The 20313-nt window shown below is 41.8% G+C and overlaps 1 protein-coding gene across 2 annotated transcripts in view; it reads right to left on the reverse strand.

Annotated features, from left to right (window-relative positions):
• The window catches only part of LOC103111492 (protein HIRA), a 106031-nt gene that overhangs the window by 60030 nt on the left and 25688 nt on the right, over nucleotides 1–20313 (reverse strand). For both annotated transcript variants that reach the window (XM_060195083.1, XM_060195072.1), the window contains exons 6-11: nucleotides 11955–12050; nucleotides 10781–10941; nucleotides 7317–7484; nucleotides 4175–4288; nucleotides 988–1058; nucleotides 262–367 (exon numbers count right to left, since the gene is read on the reverse strand). In XM_060195083.1, the coding sequence (XP_060051066.1) occupies nucleotides 262–367; nucleotides 988–1058; nucleotides 4175–4288; nucleotides 7317–7484; nucleotides 10781–10941; nucleotides 11955–12050 (716 nt within the window). The remainder of the gene's footprint in view (nucleotides 1–261; nucleotides 368–987; nucleotides 1059–4174; nucleotides 4289–7316; nucleotides 7485–10780; nucleotides 10942–11954; nucleotides 12051–20313) is intronic.

The following is a 20313-nucleotide window of genomic DNA, read 5'->3' on the forward strand; positions in this document are numbered from 1 at the left end:
ACCCTTATGCCGGTCCCTGTGCTTTGCGCCACATGTGCTTAACCCACTGCGCCACCGCCCGACCCCCAAAGTTATCTATTTTTGCAAAGAAAATAAGGATTACTATCTAGAAGAGGTGAATACCCAATACCACTTTAAGAAAAACAACATGTGTGTGTACATCACAAGAAGGTCCAATTGAAGGGATCCATTAGGGCTCTTCTAGCTATTTCTGGATTCTGAGCATGCAGAGCACAGAGGGGATATGTGCTATTTTCCTACCTTCTCCTCATCGCTCAGGGGATCACCAAGCTCATCCTGGGAAAAATCTAGGAACGCTACAGAGCCATCCATTGAGCACACCAGGATGCCTAGGCCATTCAGAGTCCTGAAAGAAATGGCTGTTAGTCTGTGGTACTCACCTCTACGTGGATTTGGAAGGACAATAGGATAGAACTCTAGGTAGATGCCAGAAAAATCCCCAGTTCCCTTCTGTGGCCTGGCAGTAGTGGAGATGGGAATGACTCTGGTACTCTGTAGTTCTATGCACCTGTACAAAACGACTCTTACCACTTCTTTTGTAAGACTTTCTTTCTTTTTTTAATTTTTGAAATCATTAAAAAAAAAAAAAAAACACCTTTAGGGAATGCACACCTAAATAAGGTCACCAAGAAGCAGAAAAGTATGTCCCCACACCTATGCTAATGTGATTCATGTGATGACAAAAGAGTGAAATGGAACTAAGATCACAATGTCCTCTTTCAGACAGACACTACTATGTCTGAAAAGGAATTTTCCAGTGGCAAATCCTAGTGGAATAAGGACCACAGCAGCAGACATCCACCCCAAGCAGCCCCTTCTTGAGTCATGTGGGATGATTCAAACAGTATGAGGGATGCAAGGGTAGGGGTGCTGGTGAGGATGCATGCTGTCAATCATATCTGAGGCCTTGTGTTCTAGTGCATTCTCCTTTCCTAGCCTGTACATCATAACAAGAGTCCACCTTACCAGGAAATATCCATGATGGATTTGTCAAAAAGTTCATGGATGACAACCAGTGGCCGTTTCAAACACGTGAGCTATAAGGAAAGAAGTAATAAAGGTTGATAAAGTGACAAAACATATTAGTCTATTCATTAATACTACTAATCCTAGTTTTGAATTTCTGCTAACATATAAACATATTCAACTCATATTCAATTCAAAGAGCAACACATAAGATTCCAAACTGAGGAAACCAAAATCTGCCCCCCCTCCAAAAAAAAAAGTATATTAGTGTTACTCTGCCCAAAGGGGTCTGACAGATTTTGCTACATGGACAATGAGCAAAGGAATAGGCAGTTCCTATTCAGCTTGTGAAATGCATAAAGGGATGGTCTAGGGTGCTGTTGAGAGAAGGTCTACCAAAACCTGGGTAGTGATGAGGAAGGACACCAAAACCTGGGTAGTGATGAGGAAGGAAAAGCAGGTCTGAGAATAGGAAAACAGCCTGAGAACCCAACCCATTGTGACAATGCAATTCTGATATATGGCTATACATGTCATTCCAGAAAATATGTAGGTAGTCTGGAACAAAATCCAAAGTCAACCATTATTAACTTTTCTGGTGTGAATGTTTTATTTTGTAAGGTGCACGGTTATGCCTGTTTTTATCACTTACATACAGTGAGAATGTCATTAAATTCTTGTATAAATATGTTTCATTTTGGGGGTTGGGCGGTAGAACAGCGGGTTAAGCGCAAGTGGCGCAAAGCGCAGAGACTGGCGTGAGGATCCCAGTTTTGAGCCCCCAGCTCTCCACCTGCAGGGGAGGTTGCTTCACAGGCAGTGAAGCAGGTCTGCAGGTGTCTATCTTTCTCTCCCCCTCTGTCTTCCCCTCCTTTCTCCATTTCTCTCTGTCCTATCCAACAATGAATGACATCAACAACAACAATAATAACCACAACTAGGCTACAACAAGGGCAACAAAGGGGGAACAAATGGCCTCCAGAGCAGTGGATTCATGGTGTAGGCACCGAGTCCCAACAATAACCCTGGAGGCAAAAAAAAAAAGTTTCATTTTCTACACCTGTTGTAAGGTTGGGCTATGCACTGCCTCCAGTCTCTCAGAGCTACAGTAAGATTCACTGTTCATACCCTAGGAACTGATTATCCTGAGGGATAGGACCTGGGTCACAAAGTAGCAGGCTAAACAGGAATATGTGTGTGTGTGTGTGTGTGGGGGGGAATTGTGATTTCTTGCTGGGACTCTATGCCTACATGAGTCTACCACTCTCAGTGGACTTTTCTTCTTTCAGAGAGGTGGTGAGAAGCAGAGAGGGAGAGATAAGAGAGAGGAAGAGAGACATTATAGCACTGGTTTATTGCTCTTAAAGCTACCCCCCTTGTATATGCTCTTATGTTATAGCCAGAGGTTGAAACTGGGGCCTCAAGCATTGTACAATGTGCACTCTACTGAGCAAGCCAACCCCTGGTCCCTGGGATCACAATTTTATAGGACTTCACTAGCTGTTAAGTTATGTTTCCAGAAAAATGCTTATATACTAAATGAGAAAGTGGGGTCACTCTAATTCTGGAGAGCTAGAGTTTGAGCTAAGTAGATTTTACCCCACTGTAATTTTAAAACCAGGATTTAGGGAGTCGGGTGGTAGCACAGTGGGTTAATTGCAGGTGGTGCAAAGTGTAAGGACCAGTGTAAGGATCCTTGTTTGAGTCCCCGGCTCCCTACCTACAGGGGAGTTGCTTCACAGGCGGGTGCAACAGGTCTGCAGGTGTCTTTCTCTCCTCCTCTGTCTTCCCCTCCTCTCTCCATTTCTCTCTGTCTATCTAACAACGACGACATTAATAACAACAATAACTACAACAATAAAAAACAAAGGCAACAAAAAGGGAAAATAAATATAAAACAAAAAAAAAAACAACCCAGGATTAAAAAATAAAAATCCAGTTCCCTCCCCAATAAATGTGCCAAACCAGTCAAAAATTTGTATACTTTGTAAACATCTGAGCCAAACATTATAAATGAAGCCCCAGAAACACACTCTCAGACTGTCAATGATGATATTAGGGTTCAGATTTTGGAATGGGTACTGAGGATGGGGAGGAAGAATCAGATTGGCAGTCTGAGAGGTGGTATAGTGGATAAAATCATTCTACTCTCAAGAATGAGTTTCTGAGTTTGCCCCCAGTATCATATGTACAAGAGTGATGCTCTGGCCCCACCTCCACTGCCATTAACCTCTCCATTAATAAATATATCTTAAAACAACAACAACAACAAAAAAAAAAAACACTGTATATAGTGATCACTTTCTATGGGAAGCAACTATAATAATTATAATCAGATTAGCCTTTACATATGCAATTTGAAATATACTCTGCTTATAGGGAAATTAATATTAAGGAGTAAATTAAATCCAACATCACATGAGAGAAAGCAACAAAAAACACAAAAATTTGGGGCTGGGAGGTAGTGCACTGGGTTGATCACACATGGCGTGAAGTGCAAGGACTGGCACAAAGATCCCAGTTCGAGCCCCGGCTCTCTCATCTACAGTGTGTGGGGGGGTGTCACTTCAGGGGTGGTGAAGCAGGCCTGCAGGTTTCTATCTTTTTCTCCCCCTCTCTATCTTCCCCCTCTCTCTCAATTTCTCTTTGTCCTATTCAACAACAACAATAGTAACAGAAACAACAAAATACAATAATGACAACAACAACAAAATGGAAAAAATGACCTCCAAGAGCAGTGTATTTGTAGTGTAGGCACTGAGCCCCAGCTGGAGGAAAATGAAAAAAGAAAGAAACTACAAAAACTAAACACTGCACAATTCCACCTATATGAAATTTAAGAACAGACAAAACAACAAGGGCAACAAAGGGGAATAAATACAGAATTTAAAAAAAGGAATCAAATACAATGTGCCAACTATGGATCTGAATCATGAGGATGTTATTTAAGTCTGGAAACAAGAGATGCTCTGCTGGGGGTCCAGGTGGTCTCTCCTGGCTGGCTGATCCAATGATCAGCAAGCACTTGTGGGATGATGGGAGGATTTGGTCGTAGGCACATGGTAGAAGTATACACTGAACACTATCAAAAGCTGAGGCTTCTCCTCTTCTAGGCCTTCAGACTCTACCTCCTTCACTAGCCCTCTCCCTAAAGCAGAAGAGCAAAAGTTCTTGGTGTGAGGCTCACCCAGACAGAAAGAGACCGGTCCTTGCTGCCAACAGCACAACAACAGTATGGGCAGCTGGGCTTCGCAGAACTCCCATTCTTCTGTTTCTTTTTGAAGATTTTTGGGTTGAATTTCTAAAATCAAGTAACAAAAGTTAAAATAAGCAAGCATCAAGTACATAACTGCATTCTGTATTAGAAGCATTTAACAATCCCACACAGACCTTCTCTGAGCCCTAGTCGTTCAGCTGAGTTGATTTCATCTTCTCATTAACTGAGGAAGCATTTCACTAAGGATGGAGTCTGAGAGAGGTCAGAAAACACATGTCGGGAATCGGGCAGTAGTGCAGTGGGTTAAGCGCAGGTGGCGCAAAGTGCAAGGACGGGCATAAGGATCCCAGTTCGAGCCCCTGGCTACCCACCTGCAGGGGAGTCCATTTACAAGCGGTGAAGCAGGTCTACAGGTGTCTACCTTTCTTTCCCCCTCTCTGTCTTCCCCATCTCTCTCCATTTCTCTCTGTCCTATCCAACAACAATGACATCAATAATAACTATAACAATAAAACAAGGGCAACAAAAGGGAATAAATAAATAAATATTAAAAAAAAAAAACCACATGTCTTGTCACCAAATAAAACAGTGATTTAAATCTGGCTTTGCCAACTCTCCATTTTGGGGCCTGCAGCCAGATTGGTGGCATGGGAGGCTCTAAAACTGGCCCTTTGAACTTGTCTTGTCCTGAGTAGGGTTAGTCCAGGGCCTGGCCTTTAGTGGCAATGTCCTGAGGGGAGAGCAAAGAGGTCATTGAGAGGTCCACTCTACAAATAACTTCCTTCCTCACTGTACTGGTTGCTTATAGTCAAAACTTTCTAGCAGTAACTGAATCACCCTGAATGAGCTTACTGGGCCAGGGATGATGGCCAGTCCAGGGCACCAGTGAAAGCTGTTGCTTTTGGCAAGGCTAGGAGCACACAGAAAATCCCTGTCACCTTCCTGAATGGGAAGGTAAAGGTTCAGTAGTACAGCAATGTGTCTTGAATATGTGAGGTCTTGAATTTGGTCACCAGCACAAAATGAGAGCAACAGACAAAAATTATGTCCAACTTCATGGATGTGGGTGGTATAATGTTTTGGTCTCTCTCACAAGAGAGACAGAGAAGAGAGAGAGAGAGAGAGAGAGAGATAAAGGCCATGGAGGTGGCTCACTGACAGACTGTACAAGTGAAGCCCTAAAAAAGGGGGGAAAGGCTGGGTAGGTCATATGTAATCTCACTGGACTCATTATGTCTGAGGCCCTAGAGGTTCCAGCTTCAGTCCCCAGCATCACCATATGTTAGAGGTGAGCAGTGTCCCTCCACCTCTACTTCTCTCGAATGAAAGTAAATTAAGTATACTTAAAAACAAAAACAAACCACGAAAAGAAAGGAATGGGAAGGGGGCTGGGTGGTAGCACCATGGGTTAAGCGCACATGGTGCAAAGCACAAGCACCTGCGCAAGGACCCTGGTTCAAGCCCCCGGCTACCCACCTACAGGCAGGTCACTTCACAAGTGGTGAAGCAGGTCTGCAGGTGTCTATCTTTCTCTCCCCCTCTCTCGATTTTTCTCTGTCCTATCTAACAACAATAACAGCAGTAACAATAACAACAACAACAAATATAAAAAAAAAAGAGCAACAAAAGGGGGGGAAATAGCCTCCAGGAGCAGTGGATTTGTGTTGTGGCAACCGAGCCTCAGCAATAACCTTGGAGGCAAAAAAAAAAAAAAAAGAGAGAGAGAAGAAAGAAAGGAATGGGAATTTCTGCTAGAACAATGGAAGAGGAAGGCTACTTTAAGTCTGCTGTCAGGATGCCCACAGGGGCTCTAATCCCAAAGGGCAGGAAGAAATGGCCAGGGGAAAACAAAAGTTCTAGTGTCTCCATTCCCACTAAGCTAATGAAGCCTTAGTGGGAATGGAGAATTCTCAAAATCATCAACAAAGGCTGTACAGGTCACTAGAGTCAAGTGGAAGAACTCAGTAACAACAAATCAGTAGCTTCCAAAATATGAACTCCAATATAAAACAACTACAGAAACAGTATTTTACTCGTTTAAAGCTTCTATTATTTTAACTTGTAATATGTATCATTAATTTAAGGTGGGAACAATGAATTCATTTTGAAGTATGAAAAGTAACTAAGATAAAGGTTGTGAATGACCTTTTACTTTATCAAACAAAGCCCACCCATGTGGTGGTTTTGATTTGTCTGCAACTATTCAGAACCTTGACTTGGGTACTCAAACCCCTCTATGGAAGAATTGAGAATCATAAAAGGAGTGGCTGAATAACATCTGGAGCTTGAAAGATGAACAGTGTTCACATATTCTGTATCTTCCAACCCCATGTTAAGATCAGATGAGCTGCTCCAGACTCACAGTAAGTACAAATGCTCAGAGGATACACAAAATATACTTGTGTCCCCTTGTGCCTGGTTAGTTGGCCACTTCTCATGACTTGAGTGCCTGTGAACAGACACAGATTTATGAAAGGATTATTATGGAATCACATGTTCCTAATCACAGACTGCTTGTCATATTGAACATACAAATTTGCCTGCATCACATATAGTTGTGTATTGTTTTATAAAATAAGTTCCTTTAAAAAATTTTTTTTTATCTATTATTGGATAGAGACAAAGAAATTAAGAAGGGAGAAGGTGATAGAGAGGGAAAGAAATGACACCTACAGCCCTGCTTCACCACTCATGAAGCTTTCCTCTGGTAGGTGGGGACCAGGGGCTTGAACCTGGGCCCTTATGCACTGTAGTGTGTGCACTTAACCAGGTGCACCACCACCTGGCCCCAGTAAGATGAGTTTCTTTATTTGCTTTGTGGTATTCGAGTCTCACACATATATATTCCTACTGCCCCCAGGATAACTCTTTTAATATTTTCATTTTAGATAGCTAAAGAAATGTAAAGACATGGTAAGGCATGTACTTTATAGGTGAGCTATCTCTGGGCACCAGTTTCTAAACACTGCAACTTAAGTAAAACAAGAACACTACTCAGAACACCACATCAATCCCACTAATAACCCCTAGGCTTGGGAAGCAAGTCCTAGGCTCTGAAGGTACCACCAGGGCAATGTCCATAAGCGGTCAGCTTGAGGACAAGCACACTCACCACAACAGTCACAGCTTTCCGGTGCCCAACAAAGTCCATGTTGGTTTTCCACCCTTCCCGTTCAATGATCTGGGCAGTAGGGCCAGAGTTGTTCATGGCATGGGCAGAAACCAGGTAGTGCCCATCAGGTGACCAGCTGAGTCGTAACACATGAGTTGTCCCTCCACACTGAAAGATATTTGCATTTCAAAGGAGTTCAAGGTCAACTTTATGACCAAAACCCTGGTCTGGAGAATAAGTTAAACTGATTCACAAATGTGATGATGGAACATGTACCCACGTTCTGGCTATATTGACAGCTATAACTTGTCTCTCCAGATGATCCCACAAAATGCTTCTGTCAACAAGACTGGAACCTACAGCATCCCATACTTTGCCACAGCAGCAGCTCAACACAACATGGCTGTGCAGGCCATGAAGAGTCCTGTAGGATGATTACCTCTTAACTCTAAATTCCATGTGGGGCAAATCTATCTGGCCACTGACTGCTTTTTCCTGCCCAACACGGGGTTGCAGAACATTTGTTATAGCAGAGAAGAAAGAGCCCTGCTGACTCCTAGGACCCTTATGCTCTTGAGCCTGATGTATATATTATTTTTGCCATTAAGGGTTATCTCTGGGATTTGATGACTGTATGATGAATCCATCACTCATGGTAGATATTTTTTCTTTTTCCTTTTCTCATTATTTGATAAGACAGAGAGGAAATGAAAGGGAGGGGGAGATAAAGAGGGAAGAGAGACTGAGACACCTGCAGCACTACATCACCATTCATGAAGCTTTCCTCCGCTGCAGATGGGGGTGTGTGTGGCCCAAACCCAGGCCCTTGTGCATGTTCAACATGTGTGTTTAACCAGGTGTGCCTATGCCTGGCAACTTGGGCATGAACTTAAAACATATTTATTTAGGGGGCCAGGCAGTGGTGCACTTGGTTAAGTGTGCATATCGCCATGCACAAGGATCCAGGTTTGAGCCCCTATTCCCTACCTGCAGGGAGGATGCTTCATGAGTAGTGAAGCAGATCTACAGGTGTCTCTTTTTCTCTCCTTCTCTATCTACCCTTCTATCTCTGTTTTATCAAATAAAAATAAAGTAGAAAGAAAAAAAAAAAAGGAAAAAATGGTCCCCAGGAACATGGATTTGTAGTGCTAGCACTGAGCCTGTGATAATCCTGGTGCCAATAATAAAAAAAAAATACTGCTTTCAGAAAGAGAAGGATGAATATGGATGATCTCACTCAAAGGCAGAAGTCGAAAAACAAGTTCAGAAGAGAAAACACTAAGCAGAACTGGGACTGAAGTTGGTGTATTGCACCAAAGTAAAAGACCCTGGGGTGGGGGGAAGGGTTCAGGTCCTAGAACACGATGGCAGATGACCTAGTGGGGGTTGTATTGTTATGTGGAAAACTGGCAAATGTTATACATGTACAAACTATTGTATTTTACTGTTGACTGTAAAACATCAATCCCCCAATAAAGAAATTTAAATTAAAAAAGGATATATATTTACATTACATTTGAGAGATAATTTCACATGAAATAGAGATAAAAATAAGTTAGAGCAGGGGGTCGGGCGATGGCATAGTGGGTTAAGAGTATGTGGCGAAAAGCGCAGGGATTGGCATAAGGATCCCAGTTCGAGCCCCTGGCTCCCCACCTGCAGGGGACACTTCATAGGCGGTGAAGCAGGTCTGCAGGTGTCTATCTTTCTCTCCCCCTCTGTCTTCCCCTCCTCTCTCCATTTCTTTCTGTCCTATCCAACAACGAATGTCAACAGTGGCAATAATAACCACAACGAGGCTACAACAACAAGGGCAACAAAAAGGGGGAAAAAATGGCCTCCAGTAGTGGTGGATTCATGGTACAGGCACCGAGCCCAGCAATAACCCTGGAGGAAAAAAAAAAAAAGTTAGAGCATTATTCTAGTACATCATGTAGTACTGGAAATCAAGCCAGGAGCCTCTGGCATTTAAGTCCAAAGTTCTACTGGTTGAGCCATCACCCCAACCGATTTTTTTTGGTTTTTTGTTGGTTTGTTTTTACCAGAGCACTGCTTAGCTCTGGCTATGGCTGTGCAAGAGACTGAACCTGGGACTTTGGAGACTTGGGCATGAGAGTCCCTTTTCATAACCATTGTGCTATTTACCCCAGTCCTAGCCTGATTTTTAAAAAATGTGAAGTGGTACTACCAGCCATCAGAAAGAGGTTTGAAAAGGCACCAAATACTGTAGAATACAAGGAAAAATAGGCAATACCCTCTAACCTGGACTAAGGTAGGATGACCCTTGACATTTTTCTTCCTGTAAATTGAGCTGATATAAGACAGAAGTAAGCCTCCCAAAGATTCAGATCAATTTAGGGCAGCTCTAAAGGTTAAAGGTTAAGATCTTGGTTTCACAGAGGACAAGAAAAGATCCAAGTGTAGTGACACACATGCCTCAACTTCTAGCTACGGCCCTGATCCATGCAAAAGAGGTCCTCCTTAGAAACTGGGAGCACTGTAAGTTTCTCCTGGGATTTCTATAGTATTTCCTATGGTTGCTCAGGACCTCTGCTGCTTTATAGTTAACGTCATGAAAAGCTTCAAAGGTGTGACAGCTCACATGAGGTTTATAGCAGGGAGGGTAGGATTAAACAAGAAGATTGGTGTTGATGTACTCAGTTTAATAGCTGCTGCTGATTTGGTGAGAACTGAATACATGATAACTACTATCCTACCACAACTAGCCCTATGTCTATTCTTCCTGCAAAATTTAGTTTATGTTCCTTGGAGAAACCATCCACATGATGACAATAATGTAAACATTTGCCCTTCCTTGTGGACTTTAAACTTTAAATGAAATACTCCATCCCAATCCACTTTCATTGTATGTACTTATTACTGCTTTATATAAGTTAGGTATTTTAGAAATATTTAACAAATAACAGTGACCTTGAGTTATAGCCACATATGAAATGAGAACTCAAGCAAAGGAGGAGACAGTAAAATAATATACAAGGCACTAAAGTCCAACTTCAAAGTGTTTTTTGCAAGCCATAAGGTTAACTCTATCCGAGAAAGTAGGCTGATCAAATAGCAAAATTCACAACACAGGAAAAATATGAGAAAGAACTTCTTCCACCCCCACCCCGCCCAATCCATGGACTTCATACCATGGTCAAAAAGTTTCCCCATGGCTATGGCTGGATGCTGTGTCATACAAAGGTGTAGGTGGACATATCTCTAAGGCTAACTTTAACTTAAAAATCTATAAACCTCTCTCATCTCAGAGGTACATATTTAATAATATCTAATAAACAGAGTGCTTTCATCATTTCACTCTTTAGGGCCTAGAAAAACCCTCATCAGCCCGCTCAGGTCCCTGGACTCTGCATTCACCCACAAGCTCCAGACCCCTACTGGCTCTTCTTTTACGCATAAAAGCCAAACGTTGCCCAGTCAAGATTTACAGCTGGTTCTGTTACCTCGTCAAAAGGTTTTGTGATGCTGGTTTCCAACTGCCAGTCCAGAGTCCTCCATACCTTCAGGCTACGGTCATCGGCTTGAGAGGCAATATATTTGCCAACAGGGTCCCAAGTCAACCCTTTCACCAAACCAGAGTGACCTCTCAAAGTAGCAAGAATTTCTGTGATGAGAAGAGGCAGAAAAAAACATTACCTAAGGGGAAAGTGATATAAAAGCATGAACAGGGAATGGCTAGCAAATTTCCACTGAGGCAAAAGCAACCTGAAGAAAACTGACTACTCATAGGGTTGGCACTTTGCTTTCTCTCCAGCCATGATTAATACTTTAAAGTTTGGTTGCACATGTCCTTGAACAGGCAGGCAACTAGAGGCCTAGACTTGAGCCAGAACTGAATTTTGTCCCCCTTGTTTGGTAACCACAGCTAACCACAGCTGTTAGCCCTGCTGTGGTTTCTCTTTACAGAAAAAAGTCCATGTGCACTTGGGCCATGACATCAGTAGTTCTCAGCTGAACCTTCCTAGTGGCTACTCATAAGGAAGCAGGCCTGACAACTCAGGAGACCAGGTAACATGTTGACTGAGTCTTCTGTAAGCTATCACTAAGAATGAAGTTGTACAAAATAGCACCTCTTACAAGATCAACAATCCAAATTCTACCCTAGTCTATAAATCTGTCTCTCCTTGGCCAGGCAGAGCATCTCCACAAATGCTGCTGGCTTATGAAGAAAATGGCTTGCACTCAAGACCATGGTGGCAGACTCTTTCAGATAGGAGGTTAGAGACAGAGATGACCACCTAGCTGCTGATGGAACACAACAGTGGACAGGCATTCCCTCAGTGGCAGACTTGTAGAGGGGTGTCAGGGATTATAGATGTGTGAAGTGGAAGTGCTGGGATAAGTTCAGTGACTGATGTTTCCAACCATTACCAATGTACCACCTTAATTATTGGGGGCACATTAATGCGTCACTTAGTTACTTTAATATAAAGCTCTTTTTAAACAAAGGTAATTAAAAAAAAAATAGTTACAAGATAAAGGAGTCCCAGTCACTGTGAGACACTTGCTTCCGATAGCCAAAGTAGACAGAAAACACATTCTGCTTCAGACACTGAATGGGAGCACTGCAGACTAGTGGCCTGTTTCTGCTGCCACCTAGTTAGAGAAGGCACAGACCTGGAAATTTTACAGCATTCCAGATGACGACAGTGTTATCCACACTGCATGAGGCAAGCCAGGCATCATGGGGAGACCATGCTACGTCCATCACATCTGGAAGGAGAGAGAGAACTGGTATGAAACTCATCAAGATGAACATGTAGCACTACCCCTTTCAGTCAGCTGAAACAGAAGTTCCTTATATTCAGTCATGCCTGAGTAGACTTTATCTAGGACTACCATAACTAGACATTTTTATGAAAACCAATCTAGAAATTTTCTGCACTGGCTTTCATTTGGCATGAAACTTAAAGCATCTAGCTCACCACACAGTGAAGAGCATCACATTTATGTATTAACACCTCAGCTGGGTCTCAAGTCTTGAGTTTGCTTCTCAAACTCAAGTTTACTTCTCCAATGACAACTGAGCCTTCTCCAAAAAGTTCTGTAAGCAATGTTAGTACTGATATAATAGAATGCAGAGTTCGTACTCAATAGATACCAGCTAAATGAATGAGTGAAGAACTATCTTCAGGTCTTCCTACTTACAACATGCCAAGAACACCCCTCCTTAAGGAGCTCCCAAACTGAATTTGTCATGTTCATTTCTTTGTGATATATTTTTCACACGGTAAAATACAGATTAAAATTTCTGTCTTAACAATGCTCAAGGACTTGGTTTCAAGCCCTCGATCCCCACCCCACCCCCTACCTGCATGAGGGAATGCTTCAGAAGCGGTAAAGCTGGATTACTGGTAGCTCTTTGCTTCTCTTCCTCTGCCCTCCTGATTTGTCTGTCTCTATCCAATTAATAAGCAAATTGTATAAAAAAACAACAACTCTACCTATCCTCAGAAGGTTATAATGAGGAATAAAAGGAAGAAACTAATGCAGTGTAGTAGTGCCAGGTACACACTGAGGCACTGACAAAGGGTCAGCTGTGGTGATGATTATGACAATAAGCATCCAGGCTTACTGAGTTTTCTAACCTTAGTGCTTGTTGCAGTGTTAGATATATGAAAATGCTTGGCTATAAATTCATTATTTTTTCAGTAGTATAAGGAATCTAGTTTTTTTTTTTTTTAATTCAAGTACTTTACCTAGATTTCCACGTTTGATAAGCCTCAACAAACTCCCTAATATAGAGAGTGGGGGACCAGGTGATTGTGCCCCAGCTAAGCTCACATATTACACTGCTTACAGACCCAGGTTCACCTTGGAATATACCTAAAATAGACTTCCTAGCTTCTTCCAAAATGAAGACCCCATATCTCACCAGCTATATTCTTACCTTTAGGTTCCCTATTAGTAAACAATTTGTTTTGCTTTATATGTTAATGCTTTTCAGCCACCAAGTTGCAGATGATACCATGATGCCAACCTGACATTTTTGGGCAGACAAACTCAAACTCAAAACAGGGACTCCTAGAACCCCACCTTCCCAGACTCCTACCCCACTAGGGAAAGATAGAAACAGGCTGAAGGTAATGGATCCACCTGTCAATGCCCATATCCAGCAGAGAAGCAATTACAGAAGCCAGACCTTCCACCTTCTTCACCCCATACAGATCTTTGGTCCATACTCCCAGAGGGATAAAGAATAGGGAAGCCTGGGGAGTTGGGTGGTAGCACAGTGGGTTAAGCGCACGCATGTGGCGAAAGCGCAAGGACCAGTGTAAGGATCCCAGTTCGAGACCCCAGCTCCCCACCTGCAAGGGAGTCACTTAACAAGCGGTGAAGCAAATCTGTAGGTGTCTGTCTTTCTCTCTCCCTCTGTCTTCCCCTCCTCTCTCTATTTCTCTCTCTCCTAGCCAACAACAACTACAACAAGGGCAACAAAAGGGAATAAATAATTAATTTTAAAAAAATGAGTAAGGACTCTCAAAAAAAAAAAAAAAAGAATAGGGAAGCCTGGACAGACAACCCCACCAGTGTTTCCTGTAGCTCCACTTCCTCAGAGCCCCACCCCACAAGGGAAAGAGAGAGGCAGGCTGGGAGTGTGGATCAACCTGTCAACGCCCAAGTTTAGCGGGGAAGCAATTACAGAAGCCAGACCTACCACTTTCTGCATCCCACAATGACCTTGGGTCCATACTCCCAGAGGGTTAAAGAATAGGAAAGCTATCGAGGGAGGGGAGGGGATACGGAATTCTGGTGGTGGGAACTGTGTGGAATGGTACCCCTCTTATCCTATGGTTTTGTCAATGTTTTACATACACACACACACACACACACACACACACACACACACACACAGAATAGGGAAGCTTCCAATGGAGGGAATGGGACACAGACCTCTGTTGGTGGGAACTATGTGGAATTGTACTCCTTGTATCCCACAATCTTGTCAATCATTATTAAATCATAAAAAAATAAACAAAACCCCACAATTTAGCCCCTACCAAAAAAAAAAAAAAAAGACCCAGTTCAAGTCCCTGGTCCCCATCTGAAAACTGCTTTTGAAAGACCTCTGTGATTTATATAAGCAGATGATCTCTTTCAGTATTATTAGCTTGAGAATTATATTTTCTCTTCTGTCTGCCTAACATAAAAGTCCTTTTTTTTTATTTGCCACCAGGACTATTGCTGGGGCCAGCACTATGACTCCACCATTCTAGCCATTTTTCTTTTTTCCTTTCCTTCCTATTATACTTGCTAGGGCAGAGACAAATGGGAGGGGGGAGTAGAGAAAGAGAGAAAAAGACACCTGCAGATTTGCTTCACCATTAGTGAAGCTTCCCCCTTGCAGTTGGGGTGTGAAGACTCAAGCCTGGGTCCCTGCACATAAGAATATGTGCGCTTAAATAGGTGCTCTGCTGTCTGATACCATAAGTATATGTCTATGTTTTAAAAAAAATAATTTACAGCTTGGCGAAATAGCTCACATGGATAATGTGCTACCTTGCCATGTGCAAGAAGAAGGTTCAAGCCTGGGCATTCATTTAAGAATGTTTCAGGTGGTCTGGGAGGTGGCACAGTAGATAAAGTATTAGACTCTCAAGCATGAGGTCCTGAGTTCAATTCCCAGGAGCACATGAACCAGAGTATTGTCTGGTTCTTTCTCTCTCCTCCTATTTTTCTCATTAATAAATAAAATCCTAAAAAGAAAAAAGTCTCAGTGATGTGATCTTGTTCACTCTTAATAATAATAATAATATATATATATCCCCACGGGAGAGACATGCACCAAAGCACTGCTCAATCCTAGTGGGATTTAAACCTGGTGTTTCTTTCACACAAGTCCTCTGTGCTACTGTTGGAACTTCTTCCATGGCTTCATTTAAATATTTTTAATCTAGGAACAAAGTAAGTGGCACAGTGGTACTCTGGTTCTTTTATATAAGTAAATATTTTTAGTTTAACTTTGATTTGTAATGAAAGTAAAATGTCTTCCTAGCTTTTGTCTATTTTCTACAGTTGTCTACTAGAGGTCTTTTGAGTCTGTTGAGAAGTCTTTCTTTCTTTTTAAATATTTATTTATTCATTCCCTTTTGTTGCCCTTGTTGTTTTATTGTTGTAGTTATTATTGTTGTTGTTATTGTTATTAGTGTCATCGTTGTTGAATAGGACAGAGAGAAATAGAGAAAGAAGGGGAAGACAGAGAGGGGGAAAGAAAGATAAGACACCTGCAGACCTGCTTCACCGCCTGTGAAGGGACTCCCCTGCAGGTGGGGAGTCGGGGGCTCGAACTGGGATCCTTATGCGGTCCTTGCGTTTTGTGCCACGTGCGCTTAACCCACTGAGCTACTGCCCGACTCCCTTAGAAGTCTTTCTTTTTTTTTCCTTAATTCTTTTTTTCTCTTTTATTGCTCTTGTTGTTTATTGTTGTTGTTATTATTATTGTTACTGCTGTCACTGTTGCTGGGTAGGAGAGAGAGAAATCGAGAGAATAGGGGAAGACAGAGAGAGGGAGAGAAAGACAGACACCTGCAGACCTGCTTCACCACCACCTGTGAAGCAACACCCCCCTGCAGGTGGGGAGTAAGGGGCTCAAACAGGGATCCTTGTACTGGTCTGTGAGCTTTGTGGCATGTTCACTTAACCTGCTGTGCTACCACCCAACCCTCTAGAGGTCTTTCATGCAGTGAGTGGGTCTAACAAACAAGAATGCAGTATCCACATAAACACACTTAACCATACAGCTACAGAAGGCATGTACACACAGAAATTTTACTAGGGTGCCTAAATCCTAAGTCAGTTAAGGAACCCAGAAAGAATGTTTCTTAGCAATTGTCATGGACTATTTACATGTACAGTACAGGCAATTTACTGCAAATTTCCCCAGCTCCCTTTTCTCTAACAGTAAACCTTGCTAACTCCCCTTAAATTTTTTCTTGCCTGTTAACTTGAAAAAATTTTCCCCTGCCAGAGTTCTGATATTTGTTTTCTCTTGCTTACTTAGCATGCCTCTAATATTTGGAGTTTATTTTGGGGTATTTTATCATTTATTGATGTAAGTTACTCTCCCCATTTCCACAAACTGAGTAACTGTCAGTCTTTCACTATCTTTTTTTTTTTTAATATTTATTTTATTTATTTATTCCCTTTTGTTGCCCTTGTTGTTTTATTGTTGTAGTTATTATTGTTGTTGTCATTGTTGGATAGGACAGAGAGAAATGGAGAGAGGAGGGGAAGACAGAGAGGAGAGAAAAGATAGACACCTGCAGACCTGCTTCACCGCTTGTGAAGCGACTCCCCTGCAGGTGGGGAGCCGGGGTTCGAACTGGGATCCTTATGCCGGTCCTTGTGCTTTGCGTCACCTGCGCTTAACCCGCTGCGCTACAGCCCGACTCCCAGTCTTTCACTTTCTTTCAATATTGATAAGAATGCTTCCTTGACAATACAATAAAATTTTAGGTATATTGCAACCCACCTTAAAGTTACTAGCTTTAGGGATGGGAGATAGCATAATGGCTATGCAAACAGACTCTCATGCTTGAGGCTCTGAGGTTCCAGGTTCAATTCCCTGCACACCATAAGCTAGAGTTGAGCAGTGCTCTGGTAAAAAAAAAAAAAAAAAAAATTAAAAAAAAAAGTTACTAATTTTGTCCTGAAGCCCACAATAGTTTAATCACTGCAGTCTTATGATTTCATCTATAACTTTATTATCCTTCTAAATAGTCTTGGATTTAATTTACTGTTGAATTCTACAGTTTAACAGCATCTTCTTGCTAAAATCCAATTTTAGAACTTCTCTCAGATCCCACCACTTCCCCTTTATTCTTGTAAATCTAAACAATTCACTTTAGCCCCACTTATTTGCACTAAAGATTTTAATCTGGGGGCCAGGTGGTGTCTCACAGTGCACAAGATCCCAGGTTCAAGTTCCTCTTCCCCACCTGAAAGGGGGAAGCTTCACAAGTGGTGAAACAGTGCTGTGGATGTCTCTCTCTCCCTATCTCCCACTTCCCTCTCAATTTGTCTCTATCCTAAAGAGATAAATATTTAAGTCACTTATTACCACTGTTCCTAGGAACACTATTAGTCTCAATCTTGGCGATTCTAAGAGAATGATTTTTCTAACACCCTTGGTGTGTTAAAATCCTTTACCTTAGGGAGTCAGGTGGTAGCACAGCAGGTTAAGCGCACGTGGCACAAAGCCTAAGGACTGGCATAAAGATGCCGGTTCAAGCCCCCAGCTCCCCACCTGCAGGGAAGTCACTTCACAGGTGGTGAAGCAGGTCTGCAGGTGTCTATTTTTCTCTTCCCCACCTCTCCATTTCTCTCTGTCCTATCCAGCAATGACAACATCAACAACAATAACTACAACAATAAAACAACAAGGGCAACAAAAGGGAATAAATAAATAAAATAAAATAAAAAGGATTAAAAAAAATCCTTTACCTTAGCTTCAACACTCTCAGCCATGCATTTCCATCTATGAACATGTCTGATCCATAACAACCCTTGACAGATAACAACAATCTTTCCTTGGCATTGGTAGTAATCCTCCTACATTCCTGCCATCAAGTCAGTGCTTACAAAACTCACTCTAAACATCGAAAGATTCTTTTTGCAACCAGGTATGCCAATGTACTCATGCTTCAAGTCTTCTGCTGCCCTTAGTATCTAGCTTGGAGCCCACCACTGTTTTTGTTTGCCCCTCCAACTACAGTAATATGAATTACACTTGTGATGGCCACCAGTGACTTCTAAGCTGGCAATTCCTCTTCTCCTCTCCTTTTCTTCTCACTCCCTTTTCCTTCCTCTCCTTCTTGTTCTGTTAATCCTTATGCCTAGTCTTCAGGGCTCACCTGCCCTTGAAGCTTCTCCCTCTTCTCTTCCAATGCTCTCTCCATTATCTTAACTGAATGCTTCATCTTTGCTTTTTTTGGTGGCTCCTCCTCTCCTCACACCCCATGTTCCATCATTGCCTTCTGTACTGATCCACAGCTTTCCCTACATTCTTAAATGATTAAGTAGCAGGCCAACTTATACTACTGCTGGGTGAAATTAAGATATCAAAAATACACTCCAAAACAGCCCCCTCAGTAAATATTTCTGTCTAACCACAAAATTCCAATCTCAAGGAATTTCCACCTGCATCCTTTCCATCGGTCAAGGTATTGTTGGAAGCCATCCTGACTCCTCTGTTTACCTAAACCTCATATTTCATTACCAGTTAACATGTGTACTTTACCAGGTGCACCACTGCCTAACCCCTTCACAGCCCACCCACTAGGATACATGCATCTGATAAATTATTCTGACTTCCAGCATTATGACTCAGGTTCAAACTGCCATTATCTTTCATCAGCAGCCTCTTTACTAGACTCCTCAGTGTCTTTAGTTCCCCCAAAATGTGCACTCTAGAACTGCCACAGGCTCCCTCACTCATCTGCCCCAAGCTTTGAGGATTCCCAGCTAAGTCAGGAATGTACTTTAGTCCTAGAAAAGGACGACAGAGGACCTAGTAGGGGTTGTATTGTTATGTGGGAAACTGAGAAATGTTATGCATGTATAAACTATTGTATTTGCTGTTGAATGTAAAACATTAATCCCCCAAATAAAGGAAAAAATGAATTAAAAAAAACTGGGAAAATAAAAAAGAGAATGTACTTTAATGGTCTACAGGGCCCCAGACCTGCCCCTGGTACTTCCTCTGCCTCAGCCTGCGACGGTTCCACTTAACGTTCAGATCAGTTTATTGCTCTGGCCTCCACAAGGTTGTCCTTATTCCTCCATCTGGTCTGCCTTTTTTAAAAAAATATTTATTTGATAGAGGGAAATTGATAGGGGAGGGTTGATAGAGAAGGGGATGATAATTCTGCAGTTCCTGAGAGGGAGCTGAGCAAATTAATGTGTGAGCATCTATCTTTCTGTCCCACAACCCCTCAGAGCACTGCTCAGCTCTGACTTATGATGATGCTGGTGATTGAACCTGAGATATCTGAGCCTTAGGCTTGAAAGTCTGTTGTGGGCAAATAGACAATGGAGTGCCCTGGAGGTTGCACACATTGCCATGTGTGAGGGCCCAAGGACCCAGGCTCAAGCTCCTCGTCCTCATCTGCAGAGAGGAAAGTTTCACTAGTAGTAGAGCAGTGCTCTTCTCCTGCACTCCCCTTCATATTCATTCTCTCTCTCTATGGAGTTATCATGCAGGCACTAAATCCCAGCAAAACCCTGGTGGCAAAAAAAATAAATCTGTTGTGTTACCCTCCTGATGTCCTTTTTGGATATTTTGTCTTTTTCTTAATATAAATGGGAACAAGGCTTAATTGTTAATGTTTAATTAACAATTAATATTTAATTTAATTATATGGAATTGTACCCCCTTTATCCCACAATCTTGTCGATCATTATTAAATCACTCAAAAAAAAATATATATATACTTGCCATTGTTTTGAAAAAGACATAGCATCCTGTTACACTAAGGAAATAGCTTTCCATGGCTTATCTTTTTTCTCTTTCTTTCTTTCTTTCATTCATTCATTCATTCATTTTTTTTTTTTTTTTAAACCAGAGCTCTGCTCAGCTCTGGCTTATGGTGGATTTAACTTAGAACCTCAGAGCTTACAGTTGAAAGTCATCTGCACAACCATTATGATATCTCTCTAGCCTTCCATGGCTATTTTTTTAAAATTAAAAATTGCTGTTGAATTATCTAAAATTCCTTTAAGAATACCTCCTAATGTAATTATGTGGCTTTTCTTATTAAATCTTAGTATATTAAATTATATACATAGTTTCCCTTTACATGAATTTCCTCCAACATAATAAAAGTGAACTGCTGTTTTAAAATGTTGCCAAATATGTAAGTTCTGTATCTGTTTTTTTTTTTTTGTCCTTATTCCTATTCAGCTATGTTTTCAAGTTATTTTTATTAGGTTTTAGAAACCCAGAGTTATAGTTTCTTCTTACAAGTAAATATTTCTT

Source organism: Erinaceus europaeus, chromosome 1 (genome assembly GCF_950295315.1).
Source record: "Erinaceus europaeus chromosome 1, mEriEur2.1, whole genome shotgun sequence".
NCBI lineage: Eukaryota > Metazoa > Chordata > Mammalia > Eulipotyphla > Erinaceidae > Erinaceus > Erinaceus europaeus.